Source organism: Heteronotia binoei, chromosome 2 (genome assembly GCF_032191835.1).
Source record: "Heteronotia binoei isolate CCM8104 ecotype False Entrance Well chromosome 2, APGP_CSIRO_Hbin_v1, whole genome shotgun sequence".
Lineage (NCBI taxonomy): Eukaryota > Metazoa > Chordata > Lepidosauria > Squamata > Gekkonidae > Heteronotia > Heteronotia binoei.
Window position 1 is genome coordinate 112,580,136 of NC_083224.1, and position 17,161 is coordinate 112,597,296.

At 45.7% G+C, this 17,161-nt stretch overlaps 1 protein-coding gene across 1 annotated transcript in view; it reads right to left on the reverse strand.

The window, feature by feature from the left end:
* GLIS1 (GLIS family zinc finger 1) overlaps window positions 1-17,161 on the reverse strand; it is a 511,250-nt gene that overhangs the window by 20,058 nt on the left and 474,031 nt on the right. The window contains exon 9 of the mRNA XM_060231864.1: window positions 384-559. Within this exon, the coding sequence (XP_060087847.1) occupies window positions 384-559 (176 nt within the window). The remainder of the gene's footprint in view (window positions 1-383; window positions 560-17,161) is intronic.

Below are 17,161 nucleotides of genomic sequence, written 5' to 3' on the forward strand. Positions count from 1 at the left end.
CCTAGGGTGCCAGGCAGTCTATGGCTGGCCCTGTCTCCCAGAAATATCAAATGATCTTAAACAATGCAGAGTTTCAGTGAAAATGCTAGTAGGCTTTCACAGCATAACCAATCACTACAAAAAACATAGGCTGTTGCCAAAAAATGTTTTCCTCACCCCACTCCACAGTATTATGGGCCCATTCTCATGCTATCATTACGTATTGATTTCTCCATCTCAGCTGCTAGTGGCAAGGATAGAAAATACACCATGTAATAACATGTGTTCAGAACTTGTAATGTTCAGTTTGATCATTAGGGTGGCTTTGCACATGTGTCTGAGATGCATGACTTCTGGTGCACTGCACTAATAAATAAATAAATAAAAATACAGTATAGAGTTACCTTGTAGTCCCTGCTGCGTAGACTGGTTTTGAAACTGCGTGTATGGTTTATTTGCTGAGAACTGTGGTCCATTTGGAGACTGGCTGTGTGATGGTGAGTTGTGTTTCTGTAGTAATGAGGGAGTACCTACTGTTTTCAGCGGACTAACAAGAGAAGGATGAATATTTCGACCCATCCTAGAACAAGAAAATAATAAAACAGAATATAAGCTTGGTCCTATTCTCATTATTTTTTAAAAAAAAACATTAAAAGTGTGTTACTGGGTTTTGTGTGAATTTTACTATTTGTTTAGTTTAAAAGTACAATATTTATAAGCATTAATTCTTTTCTACAGCATGGTATCCATAGAAACAGCCAAACAAAATTGTACGTTAAGAACTTGCACTAATCTGTATTGCCAAGAAAAACAAGGAAGGTGGTTATCTTTTATTGAGCCTATTTTTTTATATAAGAGCATTCATAAAACATTTCCTGTGGCATAAATACCTTATCTGTTATGTAGAAGATGGGTCAGGACTATAGCCAGCTTTTTTTTTTTTTTGGCTAGATGTTGCTGTCATATTTCCAGGTCACCAATCAGAGATATGAATGAAAGCCAGCATTTTCTCCATAACTAAAAAAAATGTCTAGAGCACTTTTGCCAAGCCCAAGAGCATTTTTAAAAGTATTTATAACTGAATCGCCGAAATATGTAAGCGGAGGGAAATTAGTTATTTTAAAGTTCAGATGCTTTCACACATTTCTTAAATAAATGAAGGTAGGAGTTAACTCAGTCACAGTAGCTGAACAGCTGAAGTGTGTGTTTCAGGATCACTTAAGCATAAGGGTTACAGTGGTCTTGAAAAATTCACCAGTGAAAGTTTGGGGTAGGAAGAGTTGGATGGATCGTGTAGGTAAGTTCTGGAGCATTTATAGGCACTTCTAACATATATTCTCCTATTCCATAACCAACCTTACATTAAGGTAATCAATTTTAAAGTCTTGGTTTTGCCAAATTCAGATGAGAAGGACCAGTACCTCACATGGGTGGTGAATCCAATAGCCCTACATTGTCTACAGTCCTGAACTCTGCTTCCACTGCATCACACTAGCCCCAAAATATGGACGGTTACTTCAAATTTGATATTTTTTTTATCATAGAAGACCATTGTTGTAAAAAAAAATGTATACAATCACATTTGAACTGTGCTCAGTATGTTTAATGTAAGTTGAAGAATTAGACAACCCTACGCTCAGTCTGCATTACACTAATAGAAACAAGTTGCTCCACTGCCTACCTATCTGCCTAGGCAGATTCCATGCATACACTCACCTAGATTTATATAGGAGAAATGAAAGGAAGTGAAAAGTGACAGCAGCTAGACTACTTAGCTGAAGTGCATCTTTTTGCCCTTTTTCTGCATTTGGCAAAGAGAGGGAGGCCACACTTCATTTGGTCCATTTTCTCTCACCCTACTGCAGTCTTTCCCAAACATAGTTTAATAGAATACTTTCAGAAAGATAGTAGTCAAAGTACCTTTTGATGTTATATGGACTTTAAAAAAAACCCTCTTACAATTCAGTCCCTGTGGCAGCCATTTCCTCCCTTTTAAAAACTGGCAATAGCTATATCACTATAATCTTATAGCATTCTAATATTTTATTGCAACAATGTCCTAGGTCCCAGCATTCATTTTAAAATGGAAGTTCTCTAGCCCTTTGATTCTAAGAGGAAAGTTACTGGCTTCATATTTTTCCTTATAGCTCTGCAACCAAAAGGATTAGATATTTCTTTAAAAATGAAAGCTGGGAAGTAGTACTATGTTGCAATAGATTGTTATAAAGCTATAGTGTTATAGCTCTTTATTAATTTTGTAGGCCTGAGAAAAGCCCTCCAATAGCAAGGAGAAAATGGCAGCCATGGAGGGCTGAAACAATGCCAGGAAACCTTCTGTATAGATGTCCTGCTACCATTGCAAATGCCTCTGCATTGACAGCAGCAATCAAGGCTACACAGAGAGTCATTTCCATAGGGAAACAGCTTTTAACTTATTTTCATAACAAATGGAGAGCATAACTATGGAGATTATTACCACTTATCCTGCACAGACAAAAGTTGCAGCACAATAGCTCTTCTACTGCAACAGACAATAGCCTTATGTCCCTTGGAACAATAACAGATTGCTTTAATGGATTAGAATCCACAGGATGCATAAAGATGACATTTGAAGCACTCACACATACTCACATGGAGAGCAGATGAGCTTGTGTGATCGTGCACACTTAATCCGAATGGGAGGCAAGGCTAGGTCAGGCCAAATCTCTTGTGTGATAGCACCCACAGCTTATAAGGCTGTGAAATGCAAGAGGCAGGTTTGTGACATTTCTATGCTTTGCTTATGCAATCTGTTTGTTTTTATCCACTAACTCTCCTTGCAATGGTAGTTCTTTTCCCCCTAAGCATGGCCAAGGACTTCACATGGAGATGGCATCTGACGCAAGAGAAGTACTTCTTATCCTATACAAGTTTCAGTTGGCCAGCTGGTCACTCAGAAACACAGGGTACAATTCACCACATAGCCCATGTTCCCTGCATTTTGACACGGCTTATATGACAGAAACATTTGGTGAATTTTACACAGAATTTGTCTGCTTTGAACTCCTTGAGCAGAGCAGAACTAAGCATTTGTGTTAAATTTATATAAGCAAATTTTTATTTATTTAAAATATTTATATCCCACATTTAAGAACTTAAGAGGCTTGCCTGATCAGCATCCTGTCTCACACAGTGGTCAACCAATTCCTTGGAAGAGCCAGCAACAGGGCACAGAGGCTGAGGCTGTTCCCTGATGTTGTCTCCTGGCACCAGAATTCAGAGGTTGACTGCCTCTGAATGTGGGGGGTCCCTTGGACATTTCTTGGGTTTGCAAAATGTTAACAGGCACAATCAGAGCTTTTTTTTTGAGCAGGAACACACAGAAATGCAGTTCCGGCTGGCTTTGTGTTGGGGTTGTGGCCTAATATGCAAATGAGATCCTGCTGGGCTTCTACAAAAAGCCCTATGTGAAACAATGGTGACATCAGCAGGTGTGGCTTAATATGCAAATTTATTTTATTTATTGCATTTATATCCTGTCCTCCCCCAGCAGGCTCAGGACGGCTAACAACAATTGACAAAATATAGTATTAAGAACAAGATACAATAAAACCATTAAAACTATTTGACAGTTCAAAACAATTTAAAAATATAGTATAATATACAATACAGTCACTAGAATCCAAATGGCGAGTTTTAATTCTTGTTGAGCGTTGAGTTCCTGGTGGGCTTTGTCTACAAAAAAAGCCCTGTCAGCACAATTATAAATCAGTTAAAATGTTTAAATTAAAATATATAAAGTTAAAACGTTGTCAGTATCAGCTGCCAGAGCAATTCATTAATTGCTTCTGCTAAAGTTGTATAAAAGTCTATTGTCTAAAAGCTTCAACATTTCTTACAGAACACCAGGGGTCATTTTGTATGAAAATATGTAGTGGAGCTCATCCAAGGATTGTTATGCAGCTGCACATACTATTCAATGGACAAGGAGGTGGAACTCTCAGGAGGAGGAGGAGGAACTCTCAGAAAGGTTCAGGAGCTGTGCTCCTGTGAGCTCCCACTCAATCTGAGGCTTGCAGAACACCCACCCTAAGCAGGCCTAATGGTCCCTCCCTACCAACAGGAACCCCACCCCCCATAGAACAAAGATTTGTTTTTTGCATTTTTTGCCAAGGGTACCACATAATAAAGATGGAAGTAAGTCCCAATTGTCCTACAAGAAATTTATTTATTAACTATCAAATATGTCTCAGAAAATAAAACATTTTTCTTTGGTACTTATTATCTTTTAACTCTCTCTCTCTCTCGGCTTGACTTCGCGAACGAAGATTTAAGAAGGGTGCAGTAGTCCACGTCTGCTGCAGGCTCGCTGGTGGCTGACAAGACCAATGCGGGACAGGCAGGTCCGGCCACAGTGGCTGCAGGGAAAAGTCTGATTTGGGGTTGCTGCTGTAGCAGTGCGATTCTTCCTCAATCTCCTTTTGTCCTCAAGACCAGCTATGCGTGCGTTCTCAAAGGAAGAGACTATTTTTATTATTATTATTATTATTATTATTATTATTATTATTATTATTATTATTATTATTATTATTATTATTATTATTATTATTCCATGAATTGGTGCAGTTCTCTTGTTGCTGGCTGGCTAAGCCCTAATGATGGGATGGGATGGGATGGGGAATCAATAAAATCCCTTTTCCACTTGTGGCTTTTGTCACTGGAAGAGGCTATTTTACCTGATTCCCCTTCAGTTCTGCAACTCACTCCTACAGCATATTTTCTTGTGAGGCTCTGCCAGATCCTCAGAGAAGATTTTTTTTAGGATAGACTGCATGAGGGAAGAGTAATGGTTGGGGGTCTGTTTTGCCAGTATTTTCCATGAAGTCTGCTGGTGCATCCAACCCATAACCTGGATGATTTTGAAATTATTTGGTCATTTCTTCATTGTTACAAGATGCCTCAGGAATGGTGATATTTAAATATTTTTATAAACGTATGTTTATTGAATTGTTTTTCCTAAAACCCGAACAAAAAGGGTTTCACAGATTTTTAAGCTTCCCCCTCCCCCTGCCATGTTAAGGTAAACTTTTCCATGGTTCACTGCCCACTTCCTTGCCTTTAATGTGTTCCTGACAAAAGAAAATACAGCACTGCATGCCTAATTGCTAAGTATTTTAAAGGAAATATAAAACTGAAAGACTGAGAAATTCATTTCTCTTTTACTTACACTTGGGGGTAAAATGCAACCACAAAAGAGACATAGATTTTTCCAATATGAACACTGCCTCACTTTGTTTGTGTTTTGAAAAGAAAGCTTTGATTGGCAGATTCATCTGTTAGACAATGTATCTCAATATTTCTTCCATCCGTCTCAGCAGGAAGAAGATCAGATCCAGAGTTCTGTCCATCTGTACTTTATCTCAAATAAATTCCTATAGATTTTGTGATGTGGTGCTTGCCTGAATGTCAAACCATTTATCAAGGGCTGTGGAAGAGTATATCTGCAGACATGCATTCTATGTAGGGCTTTGGGCTTGGATTTGCCAACCTCCAGATGGAGATCTCCTGGTATTACAACTGATCACCAGACAACAGAGAACAGTTCCTCTGGAGAAAATAGCTACTTTGGAGGGTAAGATCTATGCCATTATCCCCTGCTGAGATCCCTACCCAAACCCTAATCTTCCCAGGCTCCACCCCCAAATATCCAAGTATTTCCTAACTCAGAGGTGGAAACCCTGGCAACAGAGATCAGTCCCCCTGGATAAAATGGCTGCTTTGGGGGATGGACTCATCATGCCCCACTAAGATCCCCCACTTCCTCAAACCCCTCCCTCTACACTGTACTCCCCAAATCCCCAGGTATTTCCCAATCCACAGTTGGCAACCGTATTTGGGCTAGATAAAACCTTCACATTGAATCTGAAAAGTTTTCTCTCTCCTTGCTGAAGACAAGCAGGAAGGGGGAAATCAACTGCTCTCAAGCCTTGCCAAGTACCCACCATCTGGCTGGAGACAATAAAATTATCAGCTCACATCTTAAATTGGAATCTGACACTGTGACCATTTTTGCACACTGCTTACTATGTTCTCTGTTCTCTCCGCATCGTCTGTCGGATTTCCCATTATCTGCGCCAGAGTTACAGGAAGTGCCGCGGCTTTTGTGCAGCAAATGTAAACAGGGGTTTAGTGGTTTACGTTTGCTACGCAAAAGCCGCAGCACTTCCTGTAACTTTGGCGCAGATAATGGGAAATTTGACGGACGCTGCAAAGAGAACAGGAATGTGACCCTGTGGTAAGCTGTGTGCGAAAACGGTCAGAGACTTGGAGGTGCAAAGGCTAGACTGTATCTTACTGGATATTTCAGGAAATGACTCTTTGACCCACAAGGGAGTGGAAAAACAGAAGAGATAAAATCTCTTGGCATGGAAGGAAAGGCTGATTATATCTAGAAGGAGCTCCCACTGACTTTCATGGCTGAGTGTGGACCCAGGTATCCCTAGGACTAATCCATCAATCTATCTACAACTATACAACATTCGTTATATGGTTTATCTGCAACATGAATTAACTATTATGACAGCATGAACAGAATACCAAAGGTTGAAAGGATGCGGGCAATTCCATAGTTCAACTTCTAACCAGAATTCTCACTGAAGTTGAAGCCTACATTACATGTCTAATAGTACCATATGAACTGCCAAATGTGCAAGGAAGAAGTAGAATACAACATACAAATCAGTTCTAGTTTATTTATTATGGTATAAGCTTTCATAGGGTAGAGCCCATTTCATCAGACGAACAAGGTGGACTGTGAAGATGGTGTGTGGATACATAGATAGTATGTATCTTAGTATGCCCATTGGCATGTATAGTGTAAATATCAGAAACAAACTGAATATGGTTGCCAGTAAAGCTTAAGATTTTAGAATGCCAGAAAGACAAATATCATAACTTGAAATTCACCCCATAATGTCATGGTCTGCTTTTGGTGAATAATCAAATTGCATCCTCATTTTCATCATTAAGGGGGAAATATTTTTTTAAAAAACCCAAAAGATATCTATTTCCTGATTGCTCACCTTGATATAGCAACCAGTTATCAGTGATAAATACAAGATAATTAGCAAATAACAATAATCACCAGAACCAATAACATGTCATTTGTGTGCAATTCATACCAAGAACTGTGGTGTGCGGCCAACCTGTATAAAGAGCAATTGCCTCAGGACAGTGTGCATGGCAGGATTTTGTGCACGTACAAACAAGCTCAAAACCAAGTTGTTGTGTCAAGATAAAACTTCATTTAAAAAAACTCCAAACCCTGTGTTATTTCTGATGTTACAATAAGGTTGAAGAGACACATCACAAAGCTAGTGACCTACATGAACAAAATTCAATATGCCAAAACACCCAATTTCTTTAAAAGTGTAGTATAATCACTTGAAATATGAGGAACTCCAAGTTAGCTACAGGATCAAGAGACCAAAGCAGAATAAAAAAAGTAGGAAAGAAAAGGTTAACACAGATTTTCATCTATTTCTCTAATATTAAAAATGATGTGCAAAGCTCTGCTAATCTGGTTTCTGGATGATGCCCAGTTCCTTGCCACGTGTTTCTTTTCTTGGTCCTGCCCGGGGGGAATATCTGTCAACACAGGCTCAAGAAACAGCTATACCATTTACTCTTTTAAAAAACCAACTATATGAAGTTTGGTGAACTTTGCTACTAATCACTCCCAGGTGTCTTTGCCTCATTCTGTGAAAAATGCAGGATCTTTCCCTTCAACAATTCGATAATAAATCCTTCACTGTAGTTTACCCTCAAAAACAGTTATTTAGGTTCACTTTTCTACCATATGAGAGACAACAAACATATTGTTGAGCTGCAGCATGCTGCACAGCAACTGATACAACTGATAACCTGCTTCTCTTTCCTTTGTGATTAATGTAGACTTGGCTCAGGATCCAGCTGACTGGATAGCAAGGACCAAGGTCAGAATGACCAGCCACCCTGCTTGTTTTCTATTCTCCCGTCTGTTTGATTTGCATTAAGTATAAACACAGATGCTATGTGAGGCTACAATAAAACAAGGGGTTCCCTTGGCATAAAACCAACATGGAACAAATAAAGCAAATTGACTGAATTTGAAATAAGGCCTAAAAGGAACTTGATAATTCATTCCTTCAATAGGCAGGTCAAATATTACAGTACCAAGGCAAAGAGGGAATACAAGCAATTCCATGTCTTTCATATACAACAGGAAAGTAATTATTTCTGTGGAGCAATTTACTTCATTTGTATCTCACCTTTCTCTTCAATTAAGGACAAATGAAAGAAGCTGCTAGATGCTACAGAAAGCAGGCTTTCCTGTATCCTCCCTTTGCTTCATTATTACAGCCACAATTACAATAGTTGGAAGAGACTTAAAAAAAAATTAGAAATGCTTGTTTCCAGATTGGCTTGCCACCATCATTTCCAAGAAAAGCATGAATTTAGCAAAGTTGCAAAAGTGCGCTTTATCCTCAGCCCTTTGCCCCAAAATATGCCATGCAGCATAGAAGGTTGAAGCAACAAAAGGGAATCACCCCAAATAATCTTCCCTCTTGTGTAAACTCTTTTCCACAGAGCCTGATCCATCCATGGAAGAGTAAGGATTTTTTTCCCATTCCCAAAAGCCTAAATCCAAGCCAATGTCACTGCATTTCCATTTCCATTGTATCTAATAGTGACTTTACCATTGATCACAGGGTACCCAAATTAAAAACATAATTCTGCACCTGGCATAAATCAAACTGATTAAGCATATTTTATGTACATAAATTATTCTGGTTGTGTTGGTGATGGAAGTGGGCAAGGAGATGGACTGGGTATTGACAATACAGCTGCAAACAGAATTACTTCAGTCTAAGCCAAATGGACTTAGAATAATGCTTAGAATTGCACTATAAAGTTCCCTTGAACAATGAAAAATCAAAAATGTTCCATTTGGCTTCAGAGATGCCTCCAGATATTGCCCACATACTTCCAAGCCCAGGGCTTTTTTTTTGAGCAGGAACTCACAGGAATGCAGTTCCGGCTGGCTTGGTATAAGGGGATGTGGCCTAATATGCAAAAGAGTTCCTGCTGGGCTTTCTCTACAAAATAAGCCCTGTCCCTATCTTCTTGATTGTAAGAACTAGAAAGTTTTAAGGAAAAAAGCAGATTCTCAGAATAGAGTTTGTATCCAGTAGCAAATTTGCTGCTTTTCCAGCATTTACACATAATTGTAGAATAATACAGTCCCAGATCCTTCCTTTTTATTGCTATTCTTCTCTTATATACAAAACATGAAAATTGTTAAAATGTATAGTATCCCAAGATTATCAGCTTTAATTTTTTAAAAAACTTGTGACTGATAAGTTGGAAAGTATGTGGATAAAGTATGTGTACAATTCAACAAAACAGATGTGTGTATGTCATCAACATCTGCAGAAAATGTATAAAATAATTGCCCCCCCAGTCGGAAAGAAGAGACAGACACAAAGTGTTGGGTTTAAAACCGGGTCGCTTTATTAAATAATTAATTAACCTGTAAACTGGCAGGGATGAGACCTAACCAGGACAAGCCCTGGGGTCACCCCCGGACCCCGCCTTGTCCAAAGGGCGAGCCACCCTGCCCCCAGCACAAACCCGCCGTATTCGGGTTGTAACTGAGCGGCCAGGCCCCAGCCATTCTCCACCTGGGCTAGCATCAATCCCCCATGGAAAGATCCGCCCAGGTGAGGCTCTCCGTGATCTGCATTCCCCGCACTGAGCTGTGTAGCCCATCTGCGGTTCCTACAGACCACCCGCACCAATGGTGCAAGGCCATAGGTGCTCCCCTGCAAACCCTGTGGCCAAAACATCCTCCAGCCACTGCCACTGCCAAGCCTCTGCTTAGGCATTAGCGCCCCAACGGACGGCCCAGAGCCGACCGCAAACCCTGCCGTATCTCATTGAAAAAAGGCCCGGTTACCCAACTCTGAAATGAACCCCATCCAGCCTATACATGGCCGGATGAGGGAGAGAAATCCCAAGCCATTCTCCATGGCTTTCTCCAGGGCCCTACTGGCCTTGCGGCTAGCGTGCTCTAAGCTCCCAAGTGCAAGGGCACCTCCAACTCCTACCTGGCGATCTAGCTGCCCATACTAGGACCAGCCAAAGGACAAGCCCTGGGGTCACCCCCAGACCCCGCCTTGTCCAAAGGGCGAGCCACCCGCCCCCAGCACAAGCCCGCAAGATTCGGGTTGTTGCTGAGCGGCCAGGCCCCAAGCCATTCACCACCTGGGCGAGCATCAATCCCCCATGGAAAGATCCGCTCGGGTGAGGCTGTCCGTGATCTGCAGTCCCCGCATTGAGCCGTATAGCCCATCTACGGTTCTTGCAGACCACCTGCACACTTGGTGCTAGGCCATAGGTGCTCCCCTAAAACCGCCCAGGTGGATGACAAGATGTGCAGACAAGGTGCCCTCCTCTCTCCGCACTGCAATGGCCTAATCCCAGGCCAACACAGACCCCAACGACCCAGCCATTCTCCAACAGCCCATCGCTGAAGCCCAGCTGGGTGCCTGTTGGGGAGCGCCCGGCCTGATGAGCCGCCCAGAACACCTTGCTGCGCCCGCAGATGAGGATACGATGCCTCTCACTACGAGCCACAGCACCTGAAAAACAGAAAATTGTCAGAACAGATAATGACCAACCGGCGAAAAAAACGTCGCCCTCCAAAATTACCTCCTGGGTGACCAACGGGTGCACCTGTTTTTTTTTTTTTAACAAAGCTGCCAACCGCCACAGGCCAACCAATTTTGTAACGCCCCGGGCCTGGGGCACCTGCCCCGCGGTATCATTCATAAACTACATAACCAACTCACTAAACATAGCGCCGAAAAAAGGGGGAGGGCCATCAACGAGGCCGCATGAAGCAGAGCAGCCCCGAAAGGGGGACTGTATAACCTGTGCCACGGGACCAGCCAACTATCCAGCCGACCCACGGTACCCCCAAATGCCCAGAATTGGGAAGCCGCTCCGTCGTATGCCCCTCTACAAGTGGGTATCCTTCGCCAACCCATGAGCTTTACTACTACAGGCCAACTCCACCAGTCGGCCCCCAATAATGCTCATCCCCAGACCTCTCTCTTTCAAAACACGCAAAATTGCCTAATATGAGCCGCCGAGATTGGCGAGCCATCATGCAGCGTAGCGGTTCCTTTCCACCCGGAATTGGGAAACCACTCTATCCTGAACCCTTCTGGTACTAGGCGCAAGAGCCAGTTGAATACCGGCTTCAGCTTCCCAGATTACCAGAGATCCAGGGGCAATTGACTCATAGCGTCACCGAGACGCCTCAAAGAAAAGGCCCTACCGGATGCCCCCACTCTGCATGCAAAATTAAGGTGACCCACCACCCACTGCAAATCAAGCAGCGAAACCTTGCGCTGTCTCATCAGGGCCGCCAACCAGACCTTAAGCTCCGTTACTTCTGCCTCCGGCAGCCGAGAAGCCTGTTTGTGTGAGTCCAGTCAAATGCCAAGAAAGGCAAGCACCGAACTGTGCCCTTCAGTCTTCTCATGTGCCAACGGTACCCCCCACTCGATGGCTAAGTCCTGAAAGGAAGTTAACAGCCTGGCGCATTGCCCCGTGCCCACAGGACCAACAAAAAGGTAGTCACCCAGGCAATGCGCTGAATCATTAAGCCCGGTCCAGTCCCGCAGCGCCCACTCCACAACGGAACTGACGCGCTCGAATGCAGGGCAGGATACCGGGCAACCCCTCGGGAGGGCAATCCATATAGAAGGGCGCGATCCATATAGAATTTGCTCTGAGCAAAAACCCAGGAGCTCGAAATCCTTGGGATGCACAGCAAAAGACGAAATGCGGACTTAATGTCGCATTTCGCCATCTTGGCCCCAACAGCCCAACCACGTACTACTTTGACCACCTGGCCAAAAGAGTTGTACCGCCCTGAGCACCATTTCATGGACGGAGCCCCTTTTGGGTAGGACAAGTAACAAATGAGGCGATACTCCCCAGGCGCCTTCTCAGGCACCACCCCCAGGGGAGATACCCGCAATGTGTATACAGGCGGCGTATCAAAGGGGTCCAAGGACCCTGCCCTCCTGATACTCCCTGGAGATCTTGGCCCTGACTATGTGCTCAAGACCTACCCTGACCGAAGGTTAGAAGCCAAAACAGGGGGCCCCCAGGCCCCTGATAGGGGATCCTAAACCCAAAAGAAAAAACCCTATCCACAAATATTGCCCGTCCGCTTTACATGGGTATATTCTCAATAAACCATTGAGTACCCTCAGCCGAATGGGACTGGGCCCCTTTTTTGGGGTCTTATTGACTGGCGCCATCGCAACCGAGGCCCTACCACCAGGCCGAGGCCTCGACCTGCTGCAAGCGGAAAGGGCATGAGGCCCGCTACAAAGTGGGCATTTGAGTTTGAACTTGCAGGGCTTTCTGGGGCGCACTCCCTTTGAAGCGAACTCCCAACGTAACAGCCGGGAATAAACCGGCTGGCCCTTCATGAGGCGGGCCCTTGCATAAAGCTGCCGTTGTTGCTTCTGTGCCAAGAATCCGCCATCGGACCTATCCCCCATGAGGCTTTGCCGGGGACATCAACTGCAGCAAAAGCTGCAGGCCGACCTGGTCCCATGGCAACCCTGGGTTGGCGGCGGCCCTCATGCGGAAGGCCTCGCCATATTGCAGCCATGCCGCACCCAGTAAATAATATCCATGTAATGAAACAAAGCGGGCAGCCCTAGCAATGGCGCCCGCATAAAATAAAAAGCCGGGCAACCAGTTTGCCCACATCCTATCCACCCTTCAAAAATAGCCCTGGTGGTCTCCCCTCCAAGTACCATCCAGGGCTGACCCTGCTTAGCCTCTAAGATCTGATGACACTGGGCACCTTCAAACCTGCCTCTCAGCCTGCATTTTAATTTTTCTTTTCCCTTCTCGACGAGCACATCGTTGCTCTTCTTTTTGAGCTCTCTATAAAGTAGGCCGAACCCGTCTACCTACTCTCCACGAAGGATTTTTTTTTAACAGCTGTTAAATGATCTCCCAGAGGAAATAAGGTGTCGCCATATGGGAGTATGTGCAAAAATATACTGGCATAAGGATTTGGAGGGTAAAAACCACCCGCCTCCTTGCCCCCTTGGTCACATCCTTTGCATCTGCGCATACTGCCGCCCACCCCAAGGCAGAACCCCCTGGGGGGGCGGCACTGTGAGAACTGCAGGCATCGCCGCCAGGACCGCCCGCTGACCAAGTGCCTGGAAACCAACGCTACCTAAACCAGGCCTTTGTGGGGCGGAACCTGCAGGGCCCAAACCCAAGGCAGTCGCGAACCCCAATGCATAGCGGGTGTTCCGGACTGCCCTGCGCCCCAAGTCCCTCCCCCCACCCCTGGGGGAAGGGGAGGCACCTGAATAGGCCCCCAGGCCACCCCGATGTCTGCTGCAACGATACCTTACCCCCAAAATCCGAGGGCGTCCCAACACCGTCCGGAGTCTGGGGTACACTACCTCCATGCACGCCGCCGATCGCCTGCTCGCCCTACGGGCCTTCGCCTGGGCCGTCATCCTGTTCCGGTTCTGGCCATGGGTCTGGCCCCGCCGCACCACCCTGTAAGGCAGACATGCAAGCCAGCATCTCCCCTCAAAAGTAAAACGCTTCTACAGCCCCAAAGCGCGGCGCCGCCCCTCCCATATGGGAGCCTCAACAGCGACCCTCTACTGTTCTAATGCCTCCAATTGACTGATGATGGCCACCTGGACTCGCTCCCCTTGTCCCTGCTCCTCAGCTGGACCTGGACCTGGCTGCAGACCCCGCCCACGAGACGGGTAGGCAAGCAGCTTACCCATGGACCCTCCTTAACCCATCTTGGGTGCCATAGTGTTGCCCTTACACCAAGCGGTACACACAACGGTGACCAAGATAGCCCACACAGCAACCAAGCAGTCACTGAGTTATGCTAATGTGAGCCACCCAAATCATGAAAGGAAGGATGGAGGCAGAATAAGGCGAAGCCGGTCCCAAAACGGCCCCAATGCATGCCAGCCGTCACAATACCCTGAGGAGGGGGAGGGTGGGTTCACTGAATAGGGTTTACCAGCTGAAATCAGTATGGTAACATATGAAGCTGCCTTCTACTGAATCAGACCCTTGGTCCATCAAAGTCAGTACTGTCTCAGACTGGCAGCGCTCTCCAGGGTCTCAAGCTGATGTTTTCCACACCTCTTTGCCTGGACCCTTTTTGGGAGATGCCAGGGAATGAACCTGGGACCCCCTGCTCACCAAGCAGATGCTCCACCACTGAGCCACCGTCCCTCTCTATAAAGCCCAACTGTGGCTCTCCAGGGTCCCAGGCAGAGATCTTACCCCTTGCCTGCTGCCTGATTGCCTCCACTGTCCTAACTTGTAACTGGAGATGCCGGGGATTGAACCTGAGCTCCATTGCCCCACTAACCCACGGAATCTCCCACATTAAGATGAAATACAATTAAACCTCTAGCCCCAAGGGGAAGGAAACCCAGTCCAGCCCTGAGCAACAGCCCAGCCACCCACGGGCTCAATAAACTTGGCGGGGGGGGGGAGATGACTGGCGGCAGAAAAGTGCAGGAAAACCCAGCCCCAAGCACTGCCCTGTACTCCCTTTGACAAGGAGAGCTCCTACCCACCCTGGCCTGAAGGGGGGGGGGGTGGGGAGATGTTAAATGCCCACAAAAGACCCCCCGTGCTACTTATTGCCACCAAAAATAGCCACACAAGTGGCCTCGTGCGACAGACAAAATGGCCGCCGCGCGCGCTTTTCAGACCCCCCAGGCTTAAAATGGCCGCCGCATGCGAACCCCGCCGCCGCGCATATCACCCAGTCCTGAGGGACGAAGATCAGCTGGCCAGTGCTTGCGCTACACCCCGCCGCTCGCGCTCCGCTGCCGCCGCCCAGTCCTGAGGGACGAAGATCAGCTGGCCAGCACTTGCAAGCCCAGTCCTGAGGGACGAAGATCAGCTGGCCAGCGCTTGCGCTGCACCCGCCGCTCGCGCTCCGCTGCCGCCGCGCCAAACCGCTCCAAACCGCAGCCGCACGTTCCTCGGCTCCCTCAGCCGACGCTCGCAAGGCCCGTTCTCCTTGCAATCTACACGTGGCTCTCCAAACAGAGAGCCAAACAAGACTGCCTGAACTCTGGGCGGGGCCGGGGCTTATATAGCCCCGACACCACGCCCAGAAGTCGACCCGGATACGCCAGGGCCGAGCGGTCTGTTGCTCCCTCCATCTGAGGGGGCAAAGATGGCCCCCAGCCTGAACGCCGGCGAAGCCGGCTTGGCTGGGAAGGGCCGGACCTTCTAAGTAGGATGGCAATGTGAGATGGATAGAAGCCTGGGCCTCCTTTAAAACTGTAAGAGAAAAGCTAAAAGAAAGACAATATGAGAATGATGACACCTGATAGTGACTCATCCCCACATTAGGGGAAGTTTCCCAATTGCAACACCAAGGCTGTGAACAGACAGACATTTCACTGTGGCAGTCTCTTGGCTTTTAAAAAGCGGCCCCAGGTAGAGATGTACTGCGGCAATCAGACTGCATCCACATGGCCAGTGGAAGAGTCATGGGCTGCATATGCACAGAAAGGAGCAGTCACACCACTCCTGCATGTCCACGGTGCACCCCAATTAATAAGATGGCAGCAAACACACCATGGAAGTGCACCATCAATTTTGCCACCGGTATTTGTGGGAGTCAGCACAACACAAGGTAGGGACGCATGGGGCGAGGGAGCCAGATGTGCACATGATTGCGCACATTTAATCTGGAGGTGGCTATGGTGGTCCGAAAGGCCCATCTGAGTGCAGCCCTAGTGTGCAGAGAGCAAAGTACTTTTAGTTTTTGAGGAAAAGCACTGATACATGCTAGGATCAATATACAGCTATAATAACATGATGACAGAAGAGAAGGTAAAATAGCATGACAAGAAATTATTTACAGAAGAAATTATTTACCCATTCAAGCTTTATTAAGTGCGTTATTTTAGTATAATTTTTGTTTATCTAAACTTGAATCTGATTGGCTGAAACTGCTCTGAAATTGAAGCTGGTGATCTGTTTCACAGAATTATGTAAGAGCTAGCAGTCTTGGCTACAGGTCATTGGGTATTGTCTTTTGTCTCTATTTACTCTGCTTCAATAAATATCTGTTTAGGATGAGAGTGTTAATGTGAAATAGCCCTTTACTTTTCTTTCAGAAATCTGAAGATGAGGGACAAAGCTTGCCCCCAAACTAAAAATGCACTTTGTTCCTTCTGTATTGCCCCAACAGTGTTTTTAATAGTGCTGCCATTGAGTTAGAACAAGTGATATCAAAATATCTAATCTCAACATGGCTAGATATGTAGATACTGGAGCCATGAACAGACAGGACACATCTTTTTACACATCTGTTTTTTTGTTTTTGTTTTTTAAAATATACAATCTAAAAAAAAACCACATTGGGGGTTAACCCCTCCAAATAATAGAGGCCACTCCTGTATCTTTAAGAAATTAATGCCCTAATGGCCATTGCTAGGAAACCACAACAGTATTGCCAGCCTTCAAGCCTTGGTTTCTGACAGTAAAAGGCAATGGAAGGGAGGGAAACAGGTTGCTTACCTGTAACTGATTATCTTTGAGTAGTCATCTGTGCATTCACACTGATGGGATATAGTGCACCTGCACTGATCCCGATTGGTACTTCAAAACCTAAAAGGAAGGATTTTTGTGCCCTTCCCAATAGCCATGTGTGTGTGTGTGGGGGGGGGGGGGGGGGTCCGCTGTGCATGCCCATCGGAATGGGCATGAGGTTCCTGCCAGTTCCTGCTTACCACTGAAAACCTTTAGAGGAGGACTGACAGCAGTGGGGAAGGAGGGCAGGTAGTGTGATTGCACAAATGACCACTCAAAGATCATCAGTTATAGGTAATAGGTAGTTATAGGTAAGCAACCTGTTTATCTTCTTCATGGTCTCTGGGAGAATAGCAAGCATGATCAGGACCTATCTGGAGGAGGGTGCTGGAGGTGCTCAGAGACATGCTGCATTCAACACTGCACAACCCACAGGAGCTCCTTGAATGCATTGAATATTCAGAGCGTAGTGTCTTATAAAAGTGTGAGGCATTGCCCATGTGGTGGCTCTGCAGAT